Source organism: Spinacia oleracea, chromosome 3 (assembly GCF_020520425.1).
Source record: "Spinacia oleracea cultivar Varoflay chromosome 3, BTI_SOV_V1, whole genome shotgun sequence".
Lineage (NCBI taxonomy): Eukaryota > Viridiplantae > Streptophyta > Magnoliopsida > Caryophyllales > Amaranthaceae > Spinacia > Spinacia oleracea.
Genome location: NC_079489.1, coordinates 15,417,243 through 15,438,559, shown reverse-complemented (window position 1 = coordinate 15,438,559; position 21,317 = coordinate 15,417,243). Strand labels below are relative to the sequence as shown.

The 21,317-nt window shown below is 39.0% G+C and overlaps 2 protein-coding genes and 1 non-coding gene across 12 annotated transcripts; 2 read left to right on the top strand and 1 right to left on the bottom strand.

The window, feature by feature from the left end:
- The first annotated feature begins 244 nt into the window (after positions 1-244).
- On the top strand, positions 245-3,368 carry LOC110789089 (uncharacterized). Of its 10 annotated transcripts, none has more exons than XR_008930008.1 (5): positions 245-803; positions 1,512-1,824; positions 2,003-2,046; positions 2,279-2,387; positions 2,491-3,368. XR_008930008.1 is itself a non-coding variant. In XM_056838892.1 (4 exons), exons 1-4 carry the CDS (start codon positions 1,759-1,761, stop codon positions 2,523-2,525), a joined length of 225 nt encoding a protein of 74 aa, XP_056694870.1. In that variant the 5' UTR covers positions 1,594-1,758; the 3' UTR covers positions 2,526-3,368. The 10 variants fall into 10 exon arrangements, 2 of the variants coding, with proteins under 2 accessions (XP_021849429.1, XP_056694870.1); XR_008930009.1 differs by having other exon boundaries at positions 2,003-2,387; positions 2,491-2,559; positions 2,910-3,368; XR_008930005.1 differs by having other exon boundaries at positions 1,512-1,795; positions 2,279-3,368.
- Positions 3,369-4,803: 1,435 nt separating this feature from the next.
- Positions 4,804-4,875, top strand: TRNAQ-CUG (transfer RNA glutamine (anticodon CUG)). The gene has a single exon. It is a non-coding gene; the product is annotated as a tRNA-Gln (tRNA).
- A 122-nt stretch (positions 4,876-4,997) lies between these two features.
- On the bottom strand, positions 4,998-10,051 carry LOC110789079 (protein DETOXIFICATION 35-like). The gene is made up of 7 exons (XM_021993725.2): positions 9,591-10,051; positions 6,631-7,256; positions 6,455-6,511; positions 6,103-6,341; positions 5,876-5,994; positions 5,700-5,786; positions 4,998-5,310 (listed from the first exon to the last, which is right to left on the bottom strand). The coding sequence occupies exons 1-7, from the start codon at positions 9,867-9,869 to the stop codon at positions 5,245-5,247; spliced, it is 1,473 nt and encodes a 490-aa protein (XP_021849417.2). The 5' UTR covers positions 9,870-10,051; the 3' UTR covers positions 4,998-5,244.
- Positions 10,052-21,317: the final 11,266 nt, after the last annotated feature.

Sequence of the window (21,317 nt, the reverse complement as noted above, 5' to 3'; positions counted from 1 at the left end):
ACGAAGTTAGAGCATCTCCAATGATTGTAATTAGGGACTAGCTTAAAGTTTATAAAAATTTCAAGCTAATAGCTAGACCATTGGAGTGAAATTAATACTCGTAGGTTTTACGGCTATTCCTTGTCCACATACAACTACAAGGGGCATCATTGCAAAATAAAAAAATAGCCGTCCTTACTGTCGTGACCGACTTAGGGACTAAAACGCAAAAGCCCCTACCTTTATAACCCCTTCGCCTTCCCCTCTTTCTTCTCACAAACACACACAAAAAGAAGAGAGAAAAAAAACCAGAGGAGAGAGAGAGAAGAAGAATTTGTTTTTTGAAAAAACAATGGCCGCCTATATTTCAGAATCTGATTCCCAAGAAAAACAATTAATCACCACCCAAACAACCCCTACCTCCGAACAACAACGATATGAAGAAGAAGAGGTGATTGTTTATAAGCCAAAGCCCAAAACCAGGAAACCCAAAAAGAGGGTCCCACAAGTATGTTTAGAAGGGTATGTAGAAGACGATGATTTGCCCAGAACAAAGAGCTTAACGGATGATGATCTTGATGAGTTAAAGGGTTGTTTGGATTTAGGGTTTGGGTTTAGTTATGATGAAATCCCTGAACTTTGTAATACTTTGCCTGCTTTGGAGCTTTGTTATTCTATGTCTCAGAAGTTTCTAGATGACCATCCTAATCAACAACATCACCTCCACCAGGGAGGTGGTTCCGGTGGTGTTTCTTCTGATACGGCTTCGTTTTCCGGTTCCGAAAGTTCCAGTCCCATGCCTACCTGGAAGATCTCTAGTCCTGGTGAGTTGATTTTATTTTTTTTGTAATTTTGTTGATCTGGGTTTGATTTTATCTTTGTTTTATGATCTGGTCTTGATTTGGATTTTCTTGGTTTTTGGTGATCTGGTTTATAATTTGATTAATTCATTAGAGAATTGTTTTGCTTTGGTTTAGAACTAATAGCTGTAGATTAAATCCATGGTATAATTTTAACTAGTAATGTGAAGATAAATTGGACGGAGGTAGTATTGACGGATTCAAGATCGATTTTGATCAATTTTAGGACAAATGATCACTTAATGATGAGCCTATATATTTGTGTGTTTATGTTCAGAATCACTGTAATTTGGGTTAGATTATTAATTTGGAGTAGATCTGATTGATTCTGTGGCAAATTTTTAATTAAAATAGGTTGAGCTAATCGAGGGGAACTTTAGATTATTCGAATTCAAGATGTTCCATGATCTGTGCTGACAAATTTGTTACAAGAACGAAAGACTTGATTGTATGCACATGTTATCTGCAGACTAAGTAGAAACCAATCAATAATCATTTCACATTGTTATTGCTGTGTATTGGATTTTGTGATTTTTTCAGCTGTTAATAGTTGGCGTTTGTTAGGCATGAGTTGGCAAAATTGCAAATTAATTGACCTAATTATGTAGTTTTCATATCTATTCTTTGCTCACATTGTGCTGTGCCTTACCTTGTTTGCTTTCCTTTGTTTAGGTGACCATCCTGAAGATGTCAAAGCGAGGCTTAAGTTTTGGGCTCAGACCGTGGCTTGTACTGTCAAGTTATGCAGCTAGATTGCAATGGCGTCGACTGATTTGATCAGTCAAGGATGAAGGATGTCTTATTTTCCCTAAAAGATGAATATTCTCAACTTTCGTGATCAAAATGGATCTTTGAATGGGAAGATGAGCATGCCAGGACCGCCAAACTTTAGAACTTTGCGACTGAATTTTTGAACAAGATGGATTCAGAACCATTTGAGAAGAGGGCCGTGTCAGGTCTGAGATGATTCAACTAACCGATGATGGTCTGACATTTAGTCTTCAACTTAGATGTTAGCCTGTGAATTATTTGTAATGATAGATGAAATAAAAGAGATGGAAATTGAATAAAACTAGCTTCATTAATCACTATTTTGGTCTATTTGCAACTGTTGTTCTGCTGTTATATTTCTATCTGCTTATTCTACTGCGATTCTTATGCAGTGTATGCCATTGCAGCTGTTCTTAGAGACCTCTGCATTGCTGAGGTAACTCCTTCTATTGGACAATCAGTCTGATAATCAGTCTTGGTTTATTGCCAATCCTTTTGATTATCTCTGTCTGGTGAATGGTTATCTGATGTGATGATGAATGCCAATACGGATCCAATCTAACATGAAAATCACTATTGTCATTTGCAAGTTGGTTTTTCGACAATGGCAAAACTACGTGCTTACTTTGTTTATACGACTGATTACTAACTTGTTCTTACGTTTGAAGATGAGCACTCTTGATGATTCTTTTGTCGGTCTACTGCAACTTGCTTTCGAAGTTTGGCATTCTAGCGGAGGTGTCTTTGTCCATCTCCCAAACTCATATCCGTGGCGTGGTTTGCCTTGTCATACTTGTTCCATCTAAAATTCTTGTCCACATAACTTGGTTGGTGAATTGGAGATATTTTCTCAAGTTGTTCTTTGTATGTGTTCTTGCAGAAGTTTGGTACACTAACATGAAGTGGCTGTTCTAGCCGGGTGATGGAGACCCGGAATGCCTAATTGCTGGTTGGTTCCTTACTTGTCTTATAGCTTAAAATAGTTTGAAATCGAGCCAATTAGTAGTTCTCTGTACTTCTGTAGTAGCTAACATATCCCCAATACTCAGATGTGGTTGCAACCTGAGTTTGTTCTGTTCATGTCATATTTTAGCTATATAACTGCTTCATGGTTAATTTTGTGTCTATTAGAATGATCAGTAGGACACTTGCCTAACTCTGAGTCCCATCTTACTTCGAATCTCATAAGAGTATAAGACTCAGACTAACCCGAAGTGATCTGATAGTACTAACCTAGCTGATGCGGTATTAATCTGCCTTTGTACTAACAAATGACACCATAAACCCGTGACCTTGAAGTTACGAGTTTTATGTTGATGGATGCGGCGAAACTAGAAGAGAAGGAACATGAGACGAGCCATAGTGAGACAGAAGACCGGGATCTGGATTGGTTTGAGTTAAGCTGCTGTCAGCATTTTTCGCTGAAATCCAGCTTGTGTGGATCTTGAAGCTTTGTTTGCGGGAGAGTTGATTAAGAGATACGGCTACAGGCTGCAGCTGACAGATTCTTACTTGAAATAGATTCGTATTAAACTTAGATTTTGGGCTTTTGACTCTAGTAAACTTGCGAATCCCGTCTCTGACTTATTGATATCAGAATATTTTGGTTAGATTGACAAATCTGAATCGTAAGTATAAGAATTAATCATTTGATGTTTAGTTGGCCAGATTAATCTGGCAAGTGGTGTTGATTAATCTTAAGTTGTTGGCATATTCTTTGGTATTATGGTATAATATCACCTAACTGATTTCATTTCATATCAACCTTGCTTTGTCAACTTAACCTACCAAAATAATTATTCAAACTTTCTGCCGAAGAACACGGATGTTATATATTTTTATACAGATTAGAGACTGCATTATTAACATAATCATGGGTTGAATTTTTAATACTCATTAATGACTACGTTTGGGATGACGCATTCGATCTCCATCTTTGTGTTGGTTACCATCCATGCTCTTAGAGAAAACAGGTAATAAGAGGGTGAGTCTAGGAAGGGATTACCAGATGATATTAATTATTAACCACGATTAATAAATTCGTTAACCAGAAAAGTCAATGTTGTGAGGAAGGGATTATCAGTTTTAGCAGTAACTCTGGGAATAAGGTAACGGATTTGTAACGCTCCATGTAGGGGTGCAAACGAGCTGAGCAGAGTACTATCAGTTTATGTTCTTGTTCATATAAATTAGAGGAGTTTGAGCCCAAATAGTTTATTATATAATAAAACAATTATGTATGACAAATTTTCAATTTACATTGATGTTAAAAGTCAAGATGTGTACGGGGTCATATCCAGATCAAGGACAGAAGAGCAAACCTGACTTAAAAGGTCAGCTCTACTCTTGAGGGACTAGTTGTACGGGATCATATCCAGAGAGGGCAGAACATCAATGACAGAGCAAACCCTGACACCCAGGGCACGCCCAAGTCAAAGAAAGACTCTAAACCCCAAGCCAAGTATATGCAGCCCAGGCAGATCAAACCTCCCCAGATCACGTGTAAAGACACAGAGCAGAGCTAGGCAAAGCTGCATCAGTCCAAGAAGGGACCTGCAGGCTAAACGACAACGACAAGGAATAAAGTACATCGCCGTCATACACGTGGCGGCATCTGAGTAGGCCAAAGTACAGAATAGTACGCCTATAAATAGCACCCACATCATTCATGATGGGACGGATTCTTACACACGGTACTTGCTCCACCTTCTCTCTATATTCCCTCTCTAAAGACTTCTTACCTATTTGCTGACTTAGGCATCGGAGGGGGTTTCCTCGGTTAAACCCCCGAGGTTAGCTCACGTTTGCTCTGCTTGACAGGGCCAAGGCACTCCGGAACGTCCTCCCAGTTCCACACCCGGAACAAGATGTGATTTCCTTTTTACCTATAATTAAAGTCGAAACCATTTTCAATTTTGCATCGATACTACTTCATTCATAGAAGTTCACGCTAAATACTTCAAATTTGCATCGAAAATTGGGGTTGGATTAAATTTTTTATCAGGTATTAAAATGATTTTAAGTGTAATTAGCGCTGCTTGTTGGAAAACTAGGTAATAAATGACATTTTTTTTCAAAATCAAGATAATAGTTGATAAATGTTTCTAATACTTGATGTTCATGCTTTATCTAGCATGCCCCAGTTATATACTACAGGTATTTAAGACAGCACTCACAGAAGTTAGCAACAAACGGTCCTATGGTCTAGTGGTCAGGACATTGGACTCTGAATCCAGTAACCCGAGTTCAAGTCTCGGTAGGACCTTAATTTTTCACTTTTTTTTTGAAAAAAAAGTGATTCAACACCCTGCCTATATGAGTTAACCTTGAGTTCAAGTCTCGGTAGGACCTTAATTTAAGCTTTTTTTTAAAGAAAAACTGATTCAATACCTTGCCAATATGTGTTAACTTTGTATCATTACACTTGACTAAAATTGGAATCCAAGTCATAACAAGAATACAACAGTTGCAAATCATCAATAACAGAATTACAGCAAAACAAAGAACTACTTACAATCTTGCTGGGGCTTTTAGAGAAGCAAGCACACATTTCATTGAACTTTAAAAGGTTAAAATATGCTCAAACAATGGAGACTTGGTTGGTGATTCAGCATTATCATCAAATTATAGTTTTTCATATGTTATCTGCATTCATGTCCTGCCCACCCCACTTCTGCATGCGGCTGCTTGTTTCCTCCACCTGTATATAATGCAGGAGGCAGCGACAGTCATGACTCTTTTCTATTTCGAATGCTTTTGCATAACTAATATGGAGTTTTGTTCAGAAGTAAGCCGCCTTGGCCTTATTATGATGTCTATTACCAGCATACTCTACAAGTTGAGTATTCAAACTCTTCAATTACAACATACTGGAGTTAAAACATGCAAGACTTTTCGAAAAAATGGCTGATCAGTAACATAGCTGGACTCCTACCACTATAACTATCAAATACCTGAATGCCAAGTCTGAAGAACATAGCAGAACGCCATATACAACTTCATAATGGCGAAGTACTATCTCAGAATTATGGCAAACCAAACTAAAAAAAAAAACCAGGACAAAGTAACTGAAAGCTCTGTCATGCTCACCTCTTTGTTCCAATTAGTTCTGTAAAGGATGAAGAGTAGAATGAATGTCTGCAAGAGGGTTCCAGCTATCATACCGCCCCATAAGCCCTGTCATTCATGGATCCATTTTTCAGAACTTGGGATTACTGAACAAATATATTCTTAAGTACAAATAGAAAGGAACATATATTCAGTACCATTACTCCAAAATCTGCAACATAGCCGAGAATGTATCCAAGAGGTAGCCCAAAAGCATAATAGCACACCAAGTTTATATTAGCGACAGTTGCTTGCCACCCTCCTCCAATGGCAACTCCTACAAAATATCACATCATAAAGAAACTAATTATTGAATCATGGAGTACTCAAGTACAGGGTGTCCAAGAAAATGTCACAATTTAGATAGCAGGAATTGCAGAAATACCTGAAATGACAGGCTGAACACTGTTAAGAACCATTGTCACACCAAGAAGCCAGGCTAGTTTAGAAACTGCTTGTTGCAATTCCTTGCTGTCAGTGTAAATAACAGAGAAGTAGTCCCTAGTAACGAGGATAAGCGCCATGCACAAAAGCCCGATGATGAGAGACTGGAAGACTGCAACGTACACACTATATCTGGTCGCCCTTGGATGCTGGAATCCGAGCTCATTTGATACACGGACACTAATGCGTACAGTAACAAAAACCCCTTCAGAATTGATAACTTACCAAAGCTACTTAATTATAACTTCTAAAAGTATATGATCAATTCAGAATATCCATGGGTATGTCTTTACCTTACAGCAGCATTTATTCCGATGAATATCATAGCTTGTAGTCCATTTACATTCATGCTGAAACATAAATAAAAACAGCAACATTTATCAATAATATGTAACACAAGTGTTGATCTTCCCAACAATGACATGCATGCAAGAAAATCGTCATAACTCAGAGAGGTTCTGAAACTGACCAGATAGAAAGGGAACCTATAGTAATGACAGCATTTGGAAGATGACCAGCAAGAAGCATTATGCTCATCATGTACCAGATTTCAAGACAAAGCATGACTGCAGAGGCAACTGAAAGCTTAACAAAAGCCCACATGTCCTTGAAAGCAGCCCATGAGAAGCCTTTCCAAGCATCCTTACACCAACCAAATACATACACAACTTGGGAAATTGCAGTTACCCATCTTGCGATGTTGTTAGCTGCTGCAGCCCCTTCTAGACCCCATCCGAAGACAGATATGAAAAGCCATAGAAGCACAGCGTGTTCGATTAGAACAAGGAAACCGATCCAAGCCATTACATCAACCTTACTTTGTGCTTGTAAGAACTTCTGAGTAGGAAATATGATGGCTAATGCAAATACTGAAGGTATAGTAAGGATGGTGAACTGTGCGGCAAGGTCAGCTACATCATGGTCCTGTCCAAGAAGCTTTAACAATGGTGCAGCAAAGATGAAAATCGGCATAAGTAGAAGACAGCTGAGTAATAGGATGATCCAGGAACGTTGCAGGTAAATTCCAAGCATATGAACTTGTCCTGCACCAAAGGCTTGTCCACATAGTGTTTCAAGCGCACTCCCCATACCAAGCTACAATGTTAGAACAACAACCAATGAGGCCTAAGCCTAGTGTATAATAGATCACATGTTCGAATTCCACCACACCTCTGTAATGCCCTTTTTTAAACAGTTATTTATTTAGTTAATACACTTTTGAATTTCCAAAAATATATTTTACTACTTGATAAGCTGACAAATCAAGTAACAACGAAATACTGTAACGATTTGGTTAGTGGCGGTACCAAGATTCGATGCTTAAGGGTTTGAAATTTCCAGACACGCGTAATAAAAATCAAACATGATAATACGAAATTCAAATGATAACTAACAACTTGGTGGTACACGTGTTCTATTACAATAACATTAAAACAAATTACAATTGAACTTGATCGAGTTTTTATTTTCTTATGTTACAGGATCACTCTGAGGTGGTACAAGTGGCCTTGAATTTAGTAAAAAACAAGTAGATGAGTTTTGTGACTTTGAGAAACGATCTTTCCAAAAAAAAAAAAAAACTCTAAACCCTTCATTTCATGTCAAATCTTTTCAAATCAATTCACAAGTTTCAATTTTAATACCACTTTAGCAACTTTTTTACACTAAAATATTTAATACCACTTTAGCCACTTTTTTACACCAAAATATTAAAGATTTATTGTTCACAGACCCTCAATGTTAAGCACTAGGTCAAGATATCATTGATTTAAAAACCAACTTTTTAAACACATGAATTCATTTGTTTGTTTAAACAACTACTACGTATAATTTAATACAAACAAGAAAACTAGTGGAGAGATTTTTTATATCAAATGTAAATGAAAAAATGTGCAGCTATAGGGAATTGAATCCCCTTTGATTTAACATCAATCATTAAGACACCTATTCCCTTCGTTTCTTTTTGTTCTTTACGTTTTTCTTTTGGGTGTCTCGAAATGTTTTTTACATTTTCTTTTATATTATCACATAAATGCTTTAATATTCTATCAAAATTTGTGTCAAATGATTATTTTAACAAATTAAATTTATTGGGTCATTTAATCTCTCACATTTTTCTTTGGGACATTAAAATTTTCTCATTTTCCCAATATCATAATTTTGATAAGAGTGAAAACATTAAAAATAAACGTAATTTTCCTTGTTTAAATAAATAAAAAAAGGAATCTCAATGCACATTAATTAGTGGTTAATAAAATGCAAAAGACCAAACGTAAAGAACAAAAAGAAACGGAGAGAGTAGTTTATTTGTGACATGCGTTTGCAAACAAAACACAAGCAAAAGGTGTTGCTGGTACAATAAATTTATTGTATATCGAGTTAACTTTTACTCAATTTTTGTTAACTTTTAACTCAAGCAAAAGGTGTTGCTGGTACATTATTTGTGATTATGGAAGGATAATTTTTATGAAAGTGGGAAATTTTTATCACTAAAAATATTTCGTATATATAATTTTTACATTATACAGGTGTAACTTTGTATATTAACTTAACTTTCAATTCGATATACAATATTTATTGTACACCACATTTAAAAAATAACTAGTGTGTGGCTCGTGCGATGCCCCGATTGCTACATTAAATAGTTAAAATTTTAGATTTTTCTTGAGCTCGATATTTGATAAAACACATGTATACCATAAAGTGAAAAACATCCATCAAGTTCGTCAACTACACAAACACACTACGTTGTTTATCATGAGAAATAATTTTTCAATTACATCATGTTACAATTTGTATAATTTGTTTTCTAGTGGAACTAAGTGATTCAAATTACACAAAATTAGATATATGCAGCCATGCAAAGCATTTCTGTAGTTGAAGCTAATGAGACTTATGATATCATGTTTATTCATGGTTGTCATAATTCTTTAATATCGTTTTTTTCCCCAAAATAGTCCATAGAAAATAAAAAGTCAAATAAAATTTAGTTGTTTTAGTCTTTTAGATTTCATGTTAACATTCATTTATAAATTAATGTGAAGAGATAAACCACAATTAGTTGTTGGTTAAGATGGTAATGAAGGTTATCATCCACACTTGAGGTCTAGAGTTCGGACCTCATTGTACGTGTTGATTTTTGGTTGTTTATGATATGCCATTCATTTGATGAGTGAATGATGTGGCGAAAAGGGAAGAGTACGTACTACGTGACACATAGACATTTTTCTCAACGCCTTTTAATATATTAGTATAGATTTGTGTAATACAAAAGTATTGTGTTTTAAGGTTGTAAATACCGTAATTTCCTTAGAATTAATGTTAATCATAATTGAAAACAACAACAATTAACAAACCTTACTTAACTCGTTAAATTAGAAAAAAAAAAAGGAGGGAGGAAAAGTGAAAAGAGAGAGAGAGAGGAAAGACCAGGAATCCGAAGGCGAAGGAGTTAATAACAGACAAGGAAATAGAAATAGCAGAAAGCTGAAGCTCCCCAATATGTCCTGCAAAAATGTTGGTAAGAGAACCAGTGCCGTACTGACAAAGTATGTTAAACACTAATGGACCTGCTATCTTCCATAGCATTCCCGACTCCTCCTTAAACACCGACACCGCCTCTCTTACGGTTTTCACCGCCGCATAGTCTCCGTTCTCCGCCTCCAACCTCTTAGTGTTGCCGCCGTTGATCAGCAATGGCGCCTCCATATTTTCTCTAATCCCTCTTAATTTCTCTCTTAGCTAGCTTACTTGTTTATATTTTATCTTCTCTCTCTTCAATTTGATCCTCGTATTATGGCATATTATATAATATCATTATTAAATTAATCAAGAAACGTGAAACTGGCGGGTCAGCGGGTGCAAACCCTGCAATGGTAGGTGCAACGAAGATGATGAATTATTTATAGAGCTAGCGTACGTACTGGGTGTTAGAAATGTTACAATAATGGACAACATGAGTTTCTCTATTTTGGAAATGTTATTCTGTATTATATTTGCAACACGCTATTAATAAAAGAAACATTTTCTTTTTAATGTACAATGACATTTATCTACCCACCAGCCGGCTACAAGGGTTGACAAAAGTATCCGAAAAATCAAAAATTCGAAACTGGGTCCGATATCCGATTCGAAAAAATAGATGTAACGGTAACTATATGGTTATCGGTTTGAATACTTGATGCGAAATTCGGGTTGTATGCACGGTTACAAATATCATTTTACAAATAACATTATTAGGTAAACGATAACAACAACAATATAATAATAATAATAATAATAATAATAATAATAATAATAATAATAATAATAATAATAATAATAATAATAATACGGAGGGTCCTCATTTAGGTCTCCATGTTAATGTTGAGAAGACGGAGGTTTTCTGGCCTTCGGAGGACCCACGCAGTCGTCTAGAGGGTGTCTATCCTGCGGATATTGCTCGTCCTGCGCTTGGTGTTAAGTTGCTTGGTGGCCCAGTCAGTACGGATTCCTCTTTTTGTAAGGAGTTGGTTTCGCAGCGTGTGGCGAAGACTGTTGTGTTGATGGATGCTGTAGCCAAGCTTAATGATCCCCAGTGTGAGTTGTTGCTTCTTCGTGCGTGTACTGGAGTTTCTAAACTCTACTTTGCTATGCGCACTTGTCCGCCTCATCTTTTCGAAGCGGCCCAATTATCTTTTGATGTGGCTCTGCGGGCTTCTTTAGAGCGCATCGTGACTGCTTCGGGACCTGGGTTCGGTGACTGGCAATGGCGCCTTGCCACCTTGCCTTATTCTTATGGAGGATTGGGTGTTTATTCAGCTGGTGATGTTCGGTATTATGCTTTTCTTGCATACCGTTTGCAGTCTTCTGGTTTGCAGGATTCGCTTCTTCGGCTTACAGGTGTTGATGGTCGGGGACCGGCCTTTGATGATGCTCTTGGTCTTTTCAATAGGACCGTGGAGACCGACCTTATGCGTAGCCCTAGTGAGATCGCTGCCCCCACACTCATGAAGAAATTGGCAGACATATATTTCACAAAGGTTACTGCTGATGCGGAATCCGCCTACTCCTTATCTTCTCGTCTTGTTGCCATATGGAAATCTCAGCAGGGGGATCACTCCTCAGCTTGGTTGCGGGCAGTCCCCATCTCGGGTTTAGGCCAGACTATGAACGGTAAGACTTATCGTTCGGTTCTTTGCTATCGGTTAGGTATTCCGTTGTTCTCTGATTCGACGCCATGTTCTGCTTGCTCTCGGGTTTTCGACGGGGACATTTATGGGGATCATGTCGTGTCTTGTGCTGGGATTGTGGGTATCAAACATCGACATAATGTTGTTCGTGATACCCTATTGGATATTTGCTATCGGTCGGGGATTTCTGCTCGCAAGGAGGTTGATGTTGGGCTGACTAGTGAGAGTGATGGAGCTCTTCGTCCTGCAGATATATTGCTTTACTCATGGGATGGCGGTCTAGATGTGTGTGTTGACTTGACTGGGTCTTCCCCTATGACGCAATCTGGGTTGTCAAGCTTCGTTCCGGGACGGGTTGTGGCGGTTGCAGCGCAGCGGAAGCAGGATAAGTATGCGGCACGTTGTAGGGCTTTGGGGTACGGTTTCTTTCCATTTTCCTTCTCTTCTTTTGGGGAATTAGAGAAAGGGGCTGTTTCTTTGCTGAAGCGGGTCCAGACGTACTCTAGGGCTCAGGACATTGGGGCACGGGCAGCTGCCCACATTTTCAGCAGGATCGGGTTCGCCATAGCTAGAGGAGTGGGGGCCCAGATTGTATCTCGGCTCCCTTCCAACTTCTTGTAGTTCACTTGATCTTTGTAGCTTGTTAAGCTTGTAACTTTTTATAATAATAATAATAATAATAATAATAACTCTTGAGGATTTGAAAGGATCAAGAGTTTTCCTCGTGGTACATCATGTGGGAGGGATGGTTTACGTGCTCAACACTTAATGGATTGCTTGAGTGGTGCTACTATTGCTGTTTCTGATGAGTTGGTCCTCTCTATAACTCAAGTGGTCAATCTCTTTCTTGATGGGAAATGTCCCAAGATATTGGGTGAGTACATTGCTAGTGCTCCTCTCATACCGCTTGTCAAGCCTGGTAGTGACATTCGCCCTATAGCTGTGGGCACTATCTGGAGGCGCTTGGTTTCTAAGGTTGGTGCTGCTATGATTGGTCATTCCTTGAGTGATTACTTGGATGATTTTCAGTTTGGTGTTGGTGTGTTTGAAGGATGTACGTGAGGCGATCCTCCATGCCATGAATCGTTTACTTGAGGATCATGGTGATGTTCTTGGCCTTTCTACGTTGTTGGTAGATATTAAAAGTGCTTTCAACTTAGTAGATCGAGAGGTCATGTTACGAGAAGTTCGCCTTCGTTGTCTTGCTATTTCGCAATGGGTTGAGTTTTGTTACTCTAATCCGCCAGGTTGTATTCTGAGGATCACACTTTATGGTCATGCCAGGGGGTGCAGCAGGGCGATCCCATTAGCTCTCTGCTATTTGCTTTAGTGTTACATCCTTTGGTTTGTAAAATCGGAGACACTTTTGACTTGTGTACGCAGGCTTGGTATTTGGATGATGGCACTATTGTTGGTGATACCTTGGTTGTGGAAGGTTCTAGAGTTTGATTATAGAGGATGGACCCCGATATGGTCTATACCTCAATGTTGATAAAACCAAGGTTTTTTTTTTGGCCTAAGGAAGACTCGAGAAGCAGGTTAGTTGGTGTATTTTCACCCAATATTGATAGGCCTATATCCGGTGTTAATTAAATTGTTAGGGGGTCCTGTAAGTGTGGACTTTGAGTTTAACAGTGAGCTTGTGATGAAGAGAGTGGCCAAAACCATTATGCTTATGGATGCGTTTGCCAAGATTGGTGATCCTCAATGTGAGTTGTTGCTCCTCCGTGCTTGTACTGGAGTTTCAAAACTCTGCTTTGTTATGCGTATATGCATGTCCACCTCGTGTGTTCAAGTCAGCTCAACTCACTTTGGACAAGGCATTGGAGCGTATTGGTGTTGCTTCGGGGGCAGGTTTCGGAAGCTGGCAATGGAGACTTGCTACATTACCCTTTACATATGGGGGACTTGGTGTTTGCAGTCTACTGACTTGCAGACTAAGCTTCTTCAGCATACATGTGTCACATATTCGGGGTCTATCTTTGACGATGCCTTAAGTGTGATTAATAGTACTATGGGGACTGACATTTTGAGTAACCCTAGTGAGATCGCTACCCCCGAACTCATTGATATATATTTCACATAGGTTACTATAAATGCAGAAACAATATTTTCTTTATCACCTCGACAGTTGGATGTGGAAATCACAACAAGGAGAACGCGCTCATGATTGGCTTAGGCGGTCCCGAAATCTGGTTTGGGTCAGACTATGAATGGTAAGACATATCCTTGTGTGTTGTGCTATCGGTTGGGAATACCTTTGTTTTCCATTTCGAAGCCATGTTCTGCTTGTTCTAGGGTTTTTGATGGGGATATTTATGGAGATCATGACGTGTCATGTGCTGTCATTGTTGGTATTAAACATCGACATAATGTTGTCCATGATACTCTGGTAGATGTTTGCTATCGTTCGGGGATCTCCACGGTCGGTAAGGAGGTGGATTAGGTTATGTGGGGGCGAAGACAAACCTCTCCGTCCAGCAGATATGCTACTCTATTGATGAGATGAGGGGCCTAATGTGTGTGTGGACTTGAATGGGTCATCGCCTTTGACGCAATTCGGGATGTCTGACTTTGTGCATGGCCGTGTTGTGATAGATGCGGCACATCGTAAGCGGGTCAAGTATCAAGCTAAGTGTACGACAATTGGGTATGGTTTCTTACCTTTCTCCTTTTCTTCATTGGGGGAATATGAGACATACACTATTGTGCTACTCAAACGGATACAGAAGTTCTCCAAGGCTCAAGATATCGGGGCACGAGGTGCGAAACATATCTTCAATAGGATCAGTTTCGCTATTGGTAAAGGAGTGGGGGCCCAGATAGTATCTCGGCTTCCCACTAACTTCTTGTAATGTTTCGAGTTGATTTAATATAATAATAATAATAATAATAAGGAAAAATTAACATTAATAATCCCAACTATGGGTGGTCTTCCAATAATAATCCCAAGTATTGATTATGAAGGAAATAATGCCCTTGGTCCAAGTATGCATTCTATGTTAAGTCTAATAAATGCGGTTCAGTATTAATTAACAAGTTAATAATTCAGTGAGATCAAGTGAGCTGAATGCCTAGCTAGAGGCCGCTTCAGTTCAAGTGGAATTAATGATATTAATCCACAGCTTACTCTTGACTGAACCCGTAGGGTCACACAAATAGTACGTAAACGGATCAAGTATTTAATGGCATTAAATACTCCATCTATGAATATTCGGAACCGACGGATCTTGGTTTCAGTGGGAGCTAAGATCGTCACAGGCAAGAAATGAATACTCCGGAAACGATGATATTGCCGGAAACGGAAATATGGATCGTATCGGAAATATGAATATTATCCAAGTCGTAGATGTTGCCGGAAACGGAAACATGGTACGTATCGGAAAATATTGTTGGAAATGGAAATATTACCAGAATCGGAAATATTGCCGGAAACGGAAATATTGTCAGAATCGGAAATATTACCGGAATCGGAAAATAATTCCGGAAACGGAAATATTAAATATTTGTTCGAAACGGAAATTAATTCCGGAATCGGAAATATTAAATATTGTTCGTATCGGAAATAGATTCCGGAAATGGAAATTTAATCGGAAGCGTATCGTACGAATTAGCATCGGACGAGGCCTGCCGGACGAAGGCCCAGCACGAAGCCAGGCCATCGCCCAGCAAGCACGCACGCCACAGCCCAGCGCGCACAAGGCCGCGCATGCGTGGGCCGCGCTGCGTGGGCTGCTGCTCGCATGCGTGGGCAGCCCTAGTGGCTGCCGTGTGTGTGTGAGTTTGAGCTCATGCGAGATTCCTGAATCTGCAAGAGTCAGTGTATGATTAAATGTCTATTCCTATTGGATAAATTGATTAAGTAGAATTCATGTAGAATTCTAATTCCAATTAATTCGCATCCTACTAGGATTACGATTCCTTTTCCATAACTCTATAAATAAAGGCCTAGGGGTCATAATTTATATACAAGTTTCAAAGTATTCAAAAATTGGTCAATCTTAAGGCGGATCCGGACGTGCTGTGGACTTTCTACGGAGGGACGACACTTGGAGTCCTAAAAGACTTGTTCTTGTTCGGTTCGGGCGCAGCTAGGGAAGGCACGCAACAAAGAGTATGCATCTAATTATGCTATATGATTATGTGTAAATAATATGTTTCCTGGGTTAATGGTTGTTTCCGCATGATCTATGTAAATGTCATATGTATCATAACCTGACAGTGGTATCACGAGCCCCTTATTATTTTCATAATCTAAATTGCATGAACATGGTTAAATATTACAAATTTGCAAGAATTAAAAGGGGTGATTAATTTTCGTAATTGTTAATTAATTGCAAATTGCGTTTATTTAATTATATGTACGCAGTTTTTCGGCAGTTTCTTCATTACTCATCCGAATTGAGTGATTTTTGTGTCAATTCCGCATGTAAAAGGCATTCTAAAATTTTGACAAAAATAGTATTTTTCTGCCGAACCCAGAATTCTCAAATTCGAAGCCTAACTATGACTTTTCGAAGGTTTTAGTTTTTCGGATGCAAAATTTCGTAAATTTAAGATGTTAAATTAAATATTTGCGATTCTTGTTGATAAATCTTGAATTTTTGATTGACCTACTGCATATGTTTAACAAGTTTGAATGCCTAGTCTTGTTAATTATGCAATCTAATTTGTAATTATGATTAATTTGTTGAAAATTAGAATAATTTAGAATTAATTTGATTTTCATAATTAATTGTAATTTAATTAGAAACCTATGATTAAAAACCACCATAAAAATTGTAAATTTACGATAAATTTTAAATTTTTATGACCTAGACTTGAATCCATATCAATCGGAAATCAATTGGATAATAAATTTTCGATTTTTCGCCCTAAAATTATGAAATTAATATTATTTATTAATTTGTCATTAATTTTAAATATAAATTTTAAATTTTTATGCGATTCGTTCAAATAACTTGCACGCACGAAGCAATGGACGCTTCGTGTTACCCTTAAGGGGTGTTGTATAATGCGGGCATGCGACGACGAGCAAGGGAGCTCGTCGCCCGTGCGGCACGAATGCAATGAGCAAGGGCGTAGTGCACGAGCACAAGGCAGCAGCCCTGCCTTGTGTCGTGTGCCACGAGCAATGAACGGATGGGCATGGGCGAGGGGCGAGCCAAGGCAGTCGCGTGTGGGCAGCAAGCGAGCTGCGCCACAGCGCGCGCTGCCTCGCACAACAGCGCGCAGCCTCGTGCGCAGCGAGCGCAAGCTCGCGTGCCACGAGCGCTGTGCACAGCATCACTCGCGCGCACAGCGCGCGACGTCGCCCGCCCAGCGAGCGATGTCGCGCACCAGCGAGCGATGGCTCGCGCGCGCGCAGCGAGCGATCTCGCGCGCCAGCGAGCGATGGCTCGCGCGCACCAGCGAGCGATGCAGCGCCCCAGCGAGCGATGGCTCGCGCGCACCAGCGAGCGATCTCGCGCACCAGCGAGCGCGGTAACGCGCGCGCGCTGCGAGCGATAGCTCGCGTGCGGTGGGCGCTGTGCGGAGGCTTGCGTATGGGACAGCAGCAGCTATGCAACGAGCGCATGGGCTGCGCGCACATGGCCAGCAATGGCTGTGTGCGTACAGCCCATGGGCGTGCAACGCGTAGGGTGTTTGCGTTTCGATTAGATCGTTTTGAATGTTTAATTTGAAAATTTCAGTTCACGTAATTTTAATTAATTTTAAAATTAATAATTTGAATTAATTTCTTGGATTTTAATTTTGAATATTATAATTATAATAAATGGAATTTATTCTAATTATTTTACTAAAATTAAAATCATGAATTAATTTAAATGCGACTGAAATTAAATTAAATTTTGGATTCAATTATAGATTTATATGAGCTTTAAATTTTAATTAAATTTGTATGTTTCCGGTTAGACTAGAAATACAATTTTATGTTTAAAATTAGTAAAGCATATGAATTTATTGGTTTGAGTGGGAGCCCTTTTAGTCATAAACTCTTGATTAGGTCTACAAATCCTTAAGGTTAAAACAACTCGATTAGAATTAATAAGGACTGAATAATTGGTAGATTATTGGTGCCCTTGATTAATTGCTGCAAATGTTTACGTGATGCATAATGTGTTTTACTAACCAGCTATGTGGGCCATTCATGATAATGAATGGGTGAATGGTATATATTGTATATGTACTATTTTGCAGGTTATGAAGTGACTAGTATGGCCCAAATAGGATAGAAAATATGGTCTGCGTACCATTAATTTGAATGTAATTGGTCTAAAGCACCAAAGTTATTTTTCAATTCAAATATGGTCTGCGTACCATCAAATAGTTGTAATTAGTTATAGCTTATCCTATTTGAAGAAAATGGTGCCTCCCACGGAGATTTTCAAGACGGACTTTGAAGTCAAAGCTTCAAGATGAAGTCGGGCCATACTAGATCACAAATATCTTATGCATGTTTTAAGTTATTTATTGCTTTAAATATGTCTTAAAATGCATGAGATCAAAAGCTTGATTATGTTGCATGATTAAGGATTTTAGTTCACTTAAAATCTAACCAACATAGTAAGAGCCTTAAGTTCCAAACTTAAAAATTGAGTTAAAAGGTGCCATGCCAAAATATACACTTGCTTGGATATCCTTTACATCAATCTAGTAATAGTTTTCGCTCAGCGAGGTGTTACTTATTGGTCCTAAAGGGGCAAGGTACACAAATAATTGTGAGTACATGTTAGTTTTGGTGAAACTCAACGATATAAGTAAGGAGTCCTTTTATGTCGTGGCAAATTCGATAGGTTTACCTAATAAGTTCTTAGACGTACCTATCAACCAAGAATAGTTTCTAGACTATTAGCAAAAGGCTTTTGCTTACCTAAGATGTTCTAGGATTAAGTCGACAAACTGTGCTTAGTTCTTCAATGATTTTAGGATCTTGGAATCATTTTATTCACACCTGCCGGAACACATAACTTGAATAAAATGCTTAATAAACATTGAATTATGCATGAATGCTAGAATTTAAGTTTATTAAGAGAAACTGTGAATGGTTATTTATTTGTTTATTCTTTTCAATTGTAGTTTTTAATATGGCAAACAACAATTCATTCAACATTCGATCAATTCTCGAAAAGGAGAAGTTGAACGGGAAAAACTTCCTTGACTGGCAAAGGAACTTGCAAATAGTTCTTATGCAGGAAGAAAAGGAGTATGTCCTAGATGAGGCGATGCCCGAAGCTCCAGGCGACGGGATCACTCAGGCAGCCCTCAATCGTTGGATTGATGCCAACAAGGATGTGAAATGTCTAATGCTCGCCACCATGAGTGCGGATCTGCAGAAAACGTTCATCAACTCAGATGCTTTCACAATCATCAGTGAGTTGAAGAACATGTTCCAAGATCTGGCTCGAGTCGAAAGATTCGAGACTCATAGGCAAATTCTTGAGACCAAGCTTAAGAAAGGCGAGCCCGTAAGTCCACATGTTCTCAAAATGATTGGACTCATTGAGAATATGAGTCGGCTGGATCAGCAATTTTCTCAGGAAATGGCTATAGACACCATCCTCCATTCTCTTCATAGCGGGTATGATCAGTTCAAACTGAACTACAGTATGAATAGTCTGGACAAAACGCTCACTGAGCTTCACGGTATGCTGAAGACCGCTGAAAAGACGCTCAAAAGTGATAAGCAGGATGTGCTTATGGTGCGTGGGGGCAAGTTCAAGAAATCTGGAAAGAAGAGGAATGCTAAGAAAGGTGGCAACAAGGCCAGCCCAACTAAGCAAACTGGCGCCAAATCTGCAAAGAGGAAGGTCAGTCAACCCACTTCTGAATCCGAATGCTTCTACTGCAAGAAGAAGGGGCATTGGAAGAGAGATTGCTTGAAGCTAAAGGAAGATCAGAAGAACGGAACAGTCGTTCCATCTTCAGGTATTTTCGTTATAGACTGTATACTTGCTAATTCAACTTCTTGGGTATTAGATACAGGTTGTGGCTCACACTTATGTTCCAATCCACAGGGACTAAGAAGAAGTAGAAAGTTAAGCAAGGGTGAAGTCGACCTACGAGTGGGAAATGGAGCACGGATTGCTGCATTAGCCGTAGGAACTTACTATTTGTCGTTGCCCTCCGGGCTAGTTTTGGAACTGGAAGAATGTTTCCATGTTCCAAGTCTTACTAAAAACATCATTTCAGTTTCTTGCTTAGATGCTAAGGGATTTTCCTTTATAATAAAAGACAATAGTTGTTCGTTTTATTTTAAAGAGATGTTTTATGGATCTGCTAGATTAGTCAATGGACTTTATTTATTAGATCACGACAAACAAGTATATAACATAAATACCAAAAAGGCCAAAAAGGATGATTCAGATCTCACCTATCTGTGGCATTGTCGATTAGGCCATATAAACTTGAAACGCTTAGAAAGACTTCAAAGGGAAGGAATTCTAGAACCATTTGACTTAGAGGATTATGGTAAATGCGAATCATGTTTACTTGGCAAAATGACAAAGCAACCTTTCTCTAAAGTTGGAGAAAGAGCAAATGAACTATTGGGTTTAATCCATACAGATGTATGTGGACCAATGAGTACAAATGCTAGAGGTGGTTTCAGCTACTTTATCACTTTCACTGATGACTTCAGTAGGTATGGTTATGTCTACCTAATGAAGCATAAGTCTGAATCCTTTGACAAATTCAAGGAATTTCAGAGTGAAGTAGAGAATCAATTAGGCAAGAAGATTAAGGCACTGCGGTCTGATAGAGGCGGTGAATATCTGAGCTATGAATTTGATGACCATCTGAAAGAATGTGGAATTCTATCAGAATTGACTCCTCCTGGAACACCACAATGGAACGGTGTGTCAGAACGGAGGAACAGAACCTTGCTAGACATGGTCAGGTCAATGATGGGTCAGGCCGAACTTCCATTAGAATTTTGGGGACATGCACTAAATACAGCTGCACTCACTATAAATAGAGCTCCGTCTAAAGCTGTCGAAAAGACTCCATACGAATTATGGTTTGGAAAGCCTCCAAATGTGTCTTTTCTTAAGATTTGGGGATGTGAAGTATACGTCAAACGATTAATTTCAGACAAACTTCATCCAAAATCTGACAAATGTATCCTTGTGGGCTATCCAAAGGAAACAAAGGGGTATTACTTCTACAATACATCTGAGAACAAAGTGTTTGTTGCTCGAGATGGTGTCTTTTTGGAGAAAGATCACATTTCCAAAATGACAAGTGGGAGAAAAGTAGACCTCGAAGAAATTCGAGTCGAACAACAAACTCTAGAGAATGCTCAAGATGACATTCAGGATGAAACTCAGAGATCTTTAGAAGAATCTGGTGAGAATCATGGTCAATCTAGAAATGTTACCCCGCGTAGATCGCAAAGATATAGATCTCAACCGGAAAGGTACTTAGGTATTTTGACGAACGAGAGCTATGACGTTCTATTACTTGAAAGTGATGAACCTGCGACTTACAAGCAAGCTATGACGAGCCCTAGCTCCAAGCAGTGGCAAGAAGCCATGCAATCTGAATTAGACTCCATGTCTGAAAACCAAGTATGGGATTTGGTCGATTTGCCAGATGGCTACCAAGCCATTGGAAGCAAATGGGTTTTCAAACTGAAAAAGGACAAGGATGGGAAACTTGAAGTTTTCAAAGCTAGATTGGTTGCAAAAGATTACAGGCAAGTCCACGGTGTGGATTACGATGAAACTTTTTCACCAGTTGCAATGCTAAAGTCTATTCGAATAATGTTAGCAATCGCTGCATATTACGATTACGAAATATGGCAGATGGATGTCAAAACTGCTTTCTTAAACGGCGTTTTAACAGAAACTGTGTTTATGACACAGCCTGAAGGTTTTGAGGATCCAAAGAATGCTAAAAAGGTATGCAAGCTAAAGAAGTCAATCTACGGATTGAAGCAGGCATCCAGGAGCTGGAATATACGTTTCGATGAAGCAGTCAGTGA

Bases quoted from the DNA above. Each gene is read 5' to 3' on its own strand.
- LOC110789079 (XM_021993725.2), bottom strand. From the start codon at position 9,869: ATGGAGGCGCCATTGCTGATCAACGGCGGCAACACTAAGAGGTTGGAG. The intron at 6,512-6,630 runs GTCAGTTTCAGA...TTTATGTTTCAG, and splicing joins ATAGGTTCCCTTTCTATCTG to CATGAATGTAAATGGACTAC. The intron at 5,311-5,699 runs GTGAGCATGACA...CATTATATACAG, and splicing joins GAACTAATTGGAACAAAGAG to GTGGAGGAAACAAGCAGCCG.
- LOC110789089 (XM_021993737.2), top strand. From the start codon at position 332: ATGGCCGCCTATATTTCAGAATCTGATTCCCAAGAAAAACAATTAATC. The intron at 804-1,511 runs GTGAGTTGATTT...TCCTTTGTTTAG, and splicing joins CTGGAAGATCTCTAGTCCTG to GTGACCATCCTGAAGATGTC.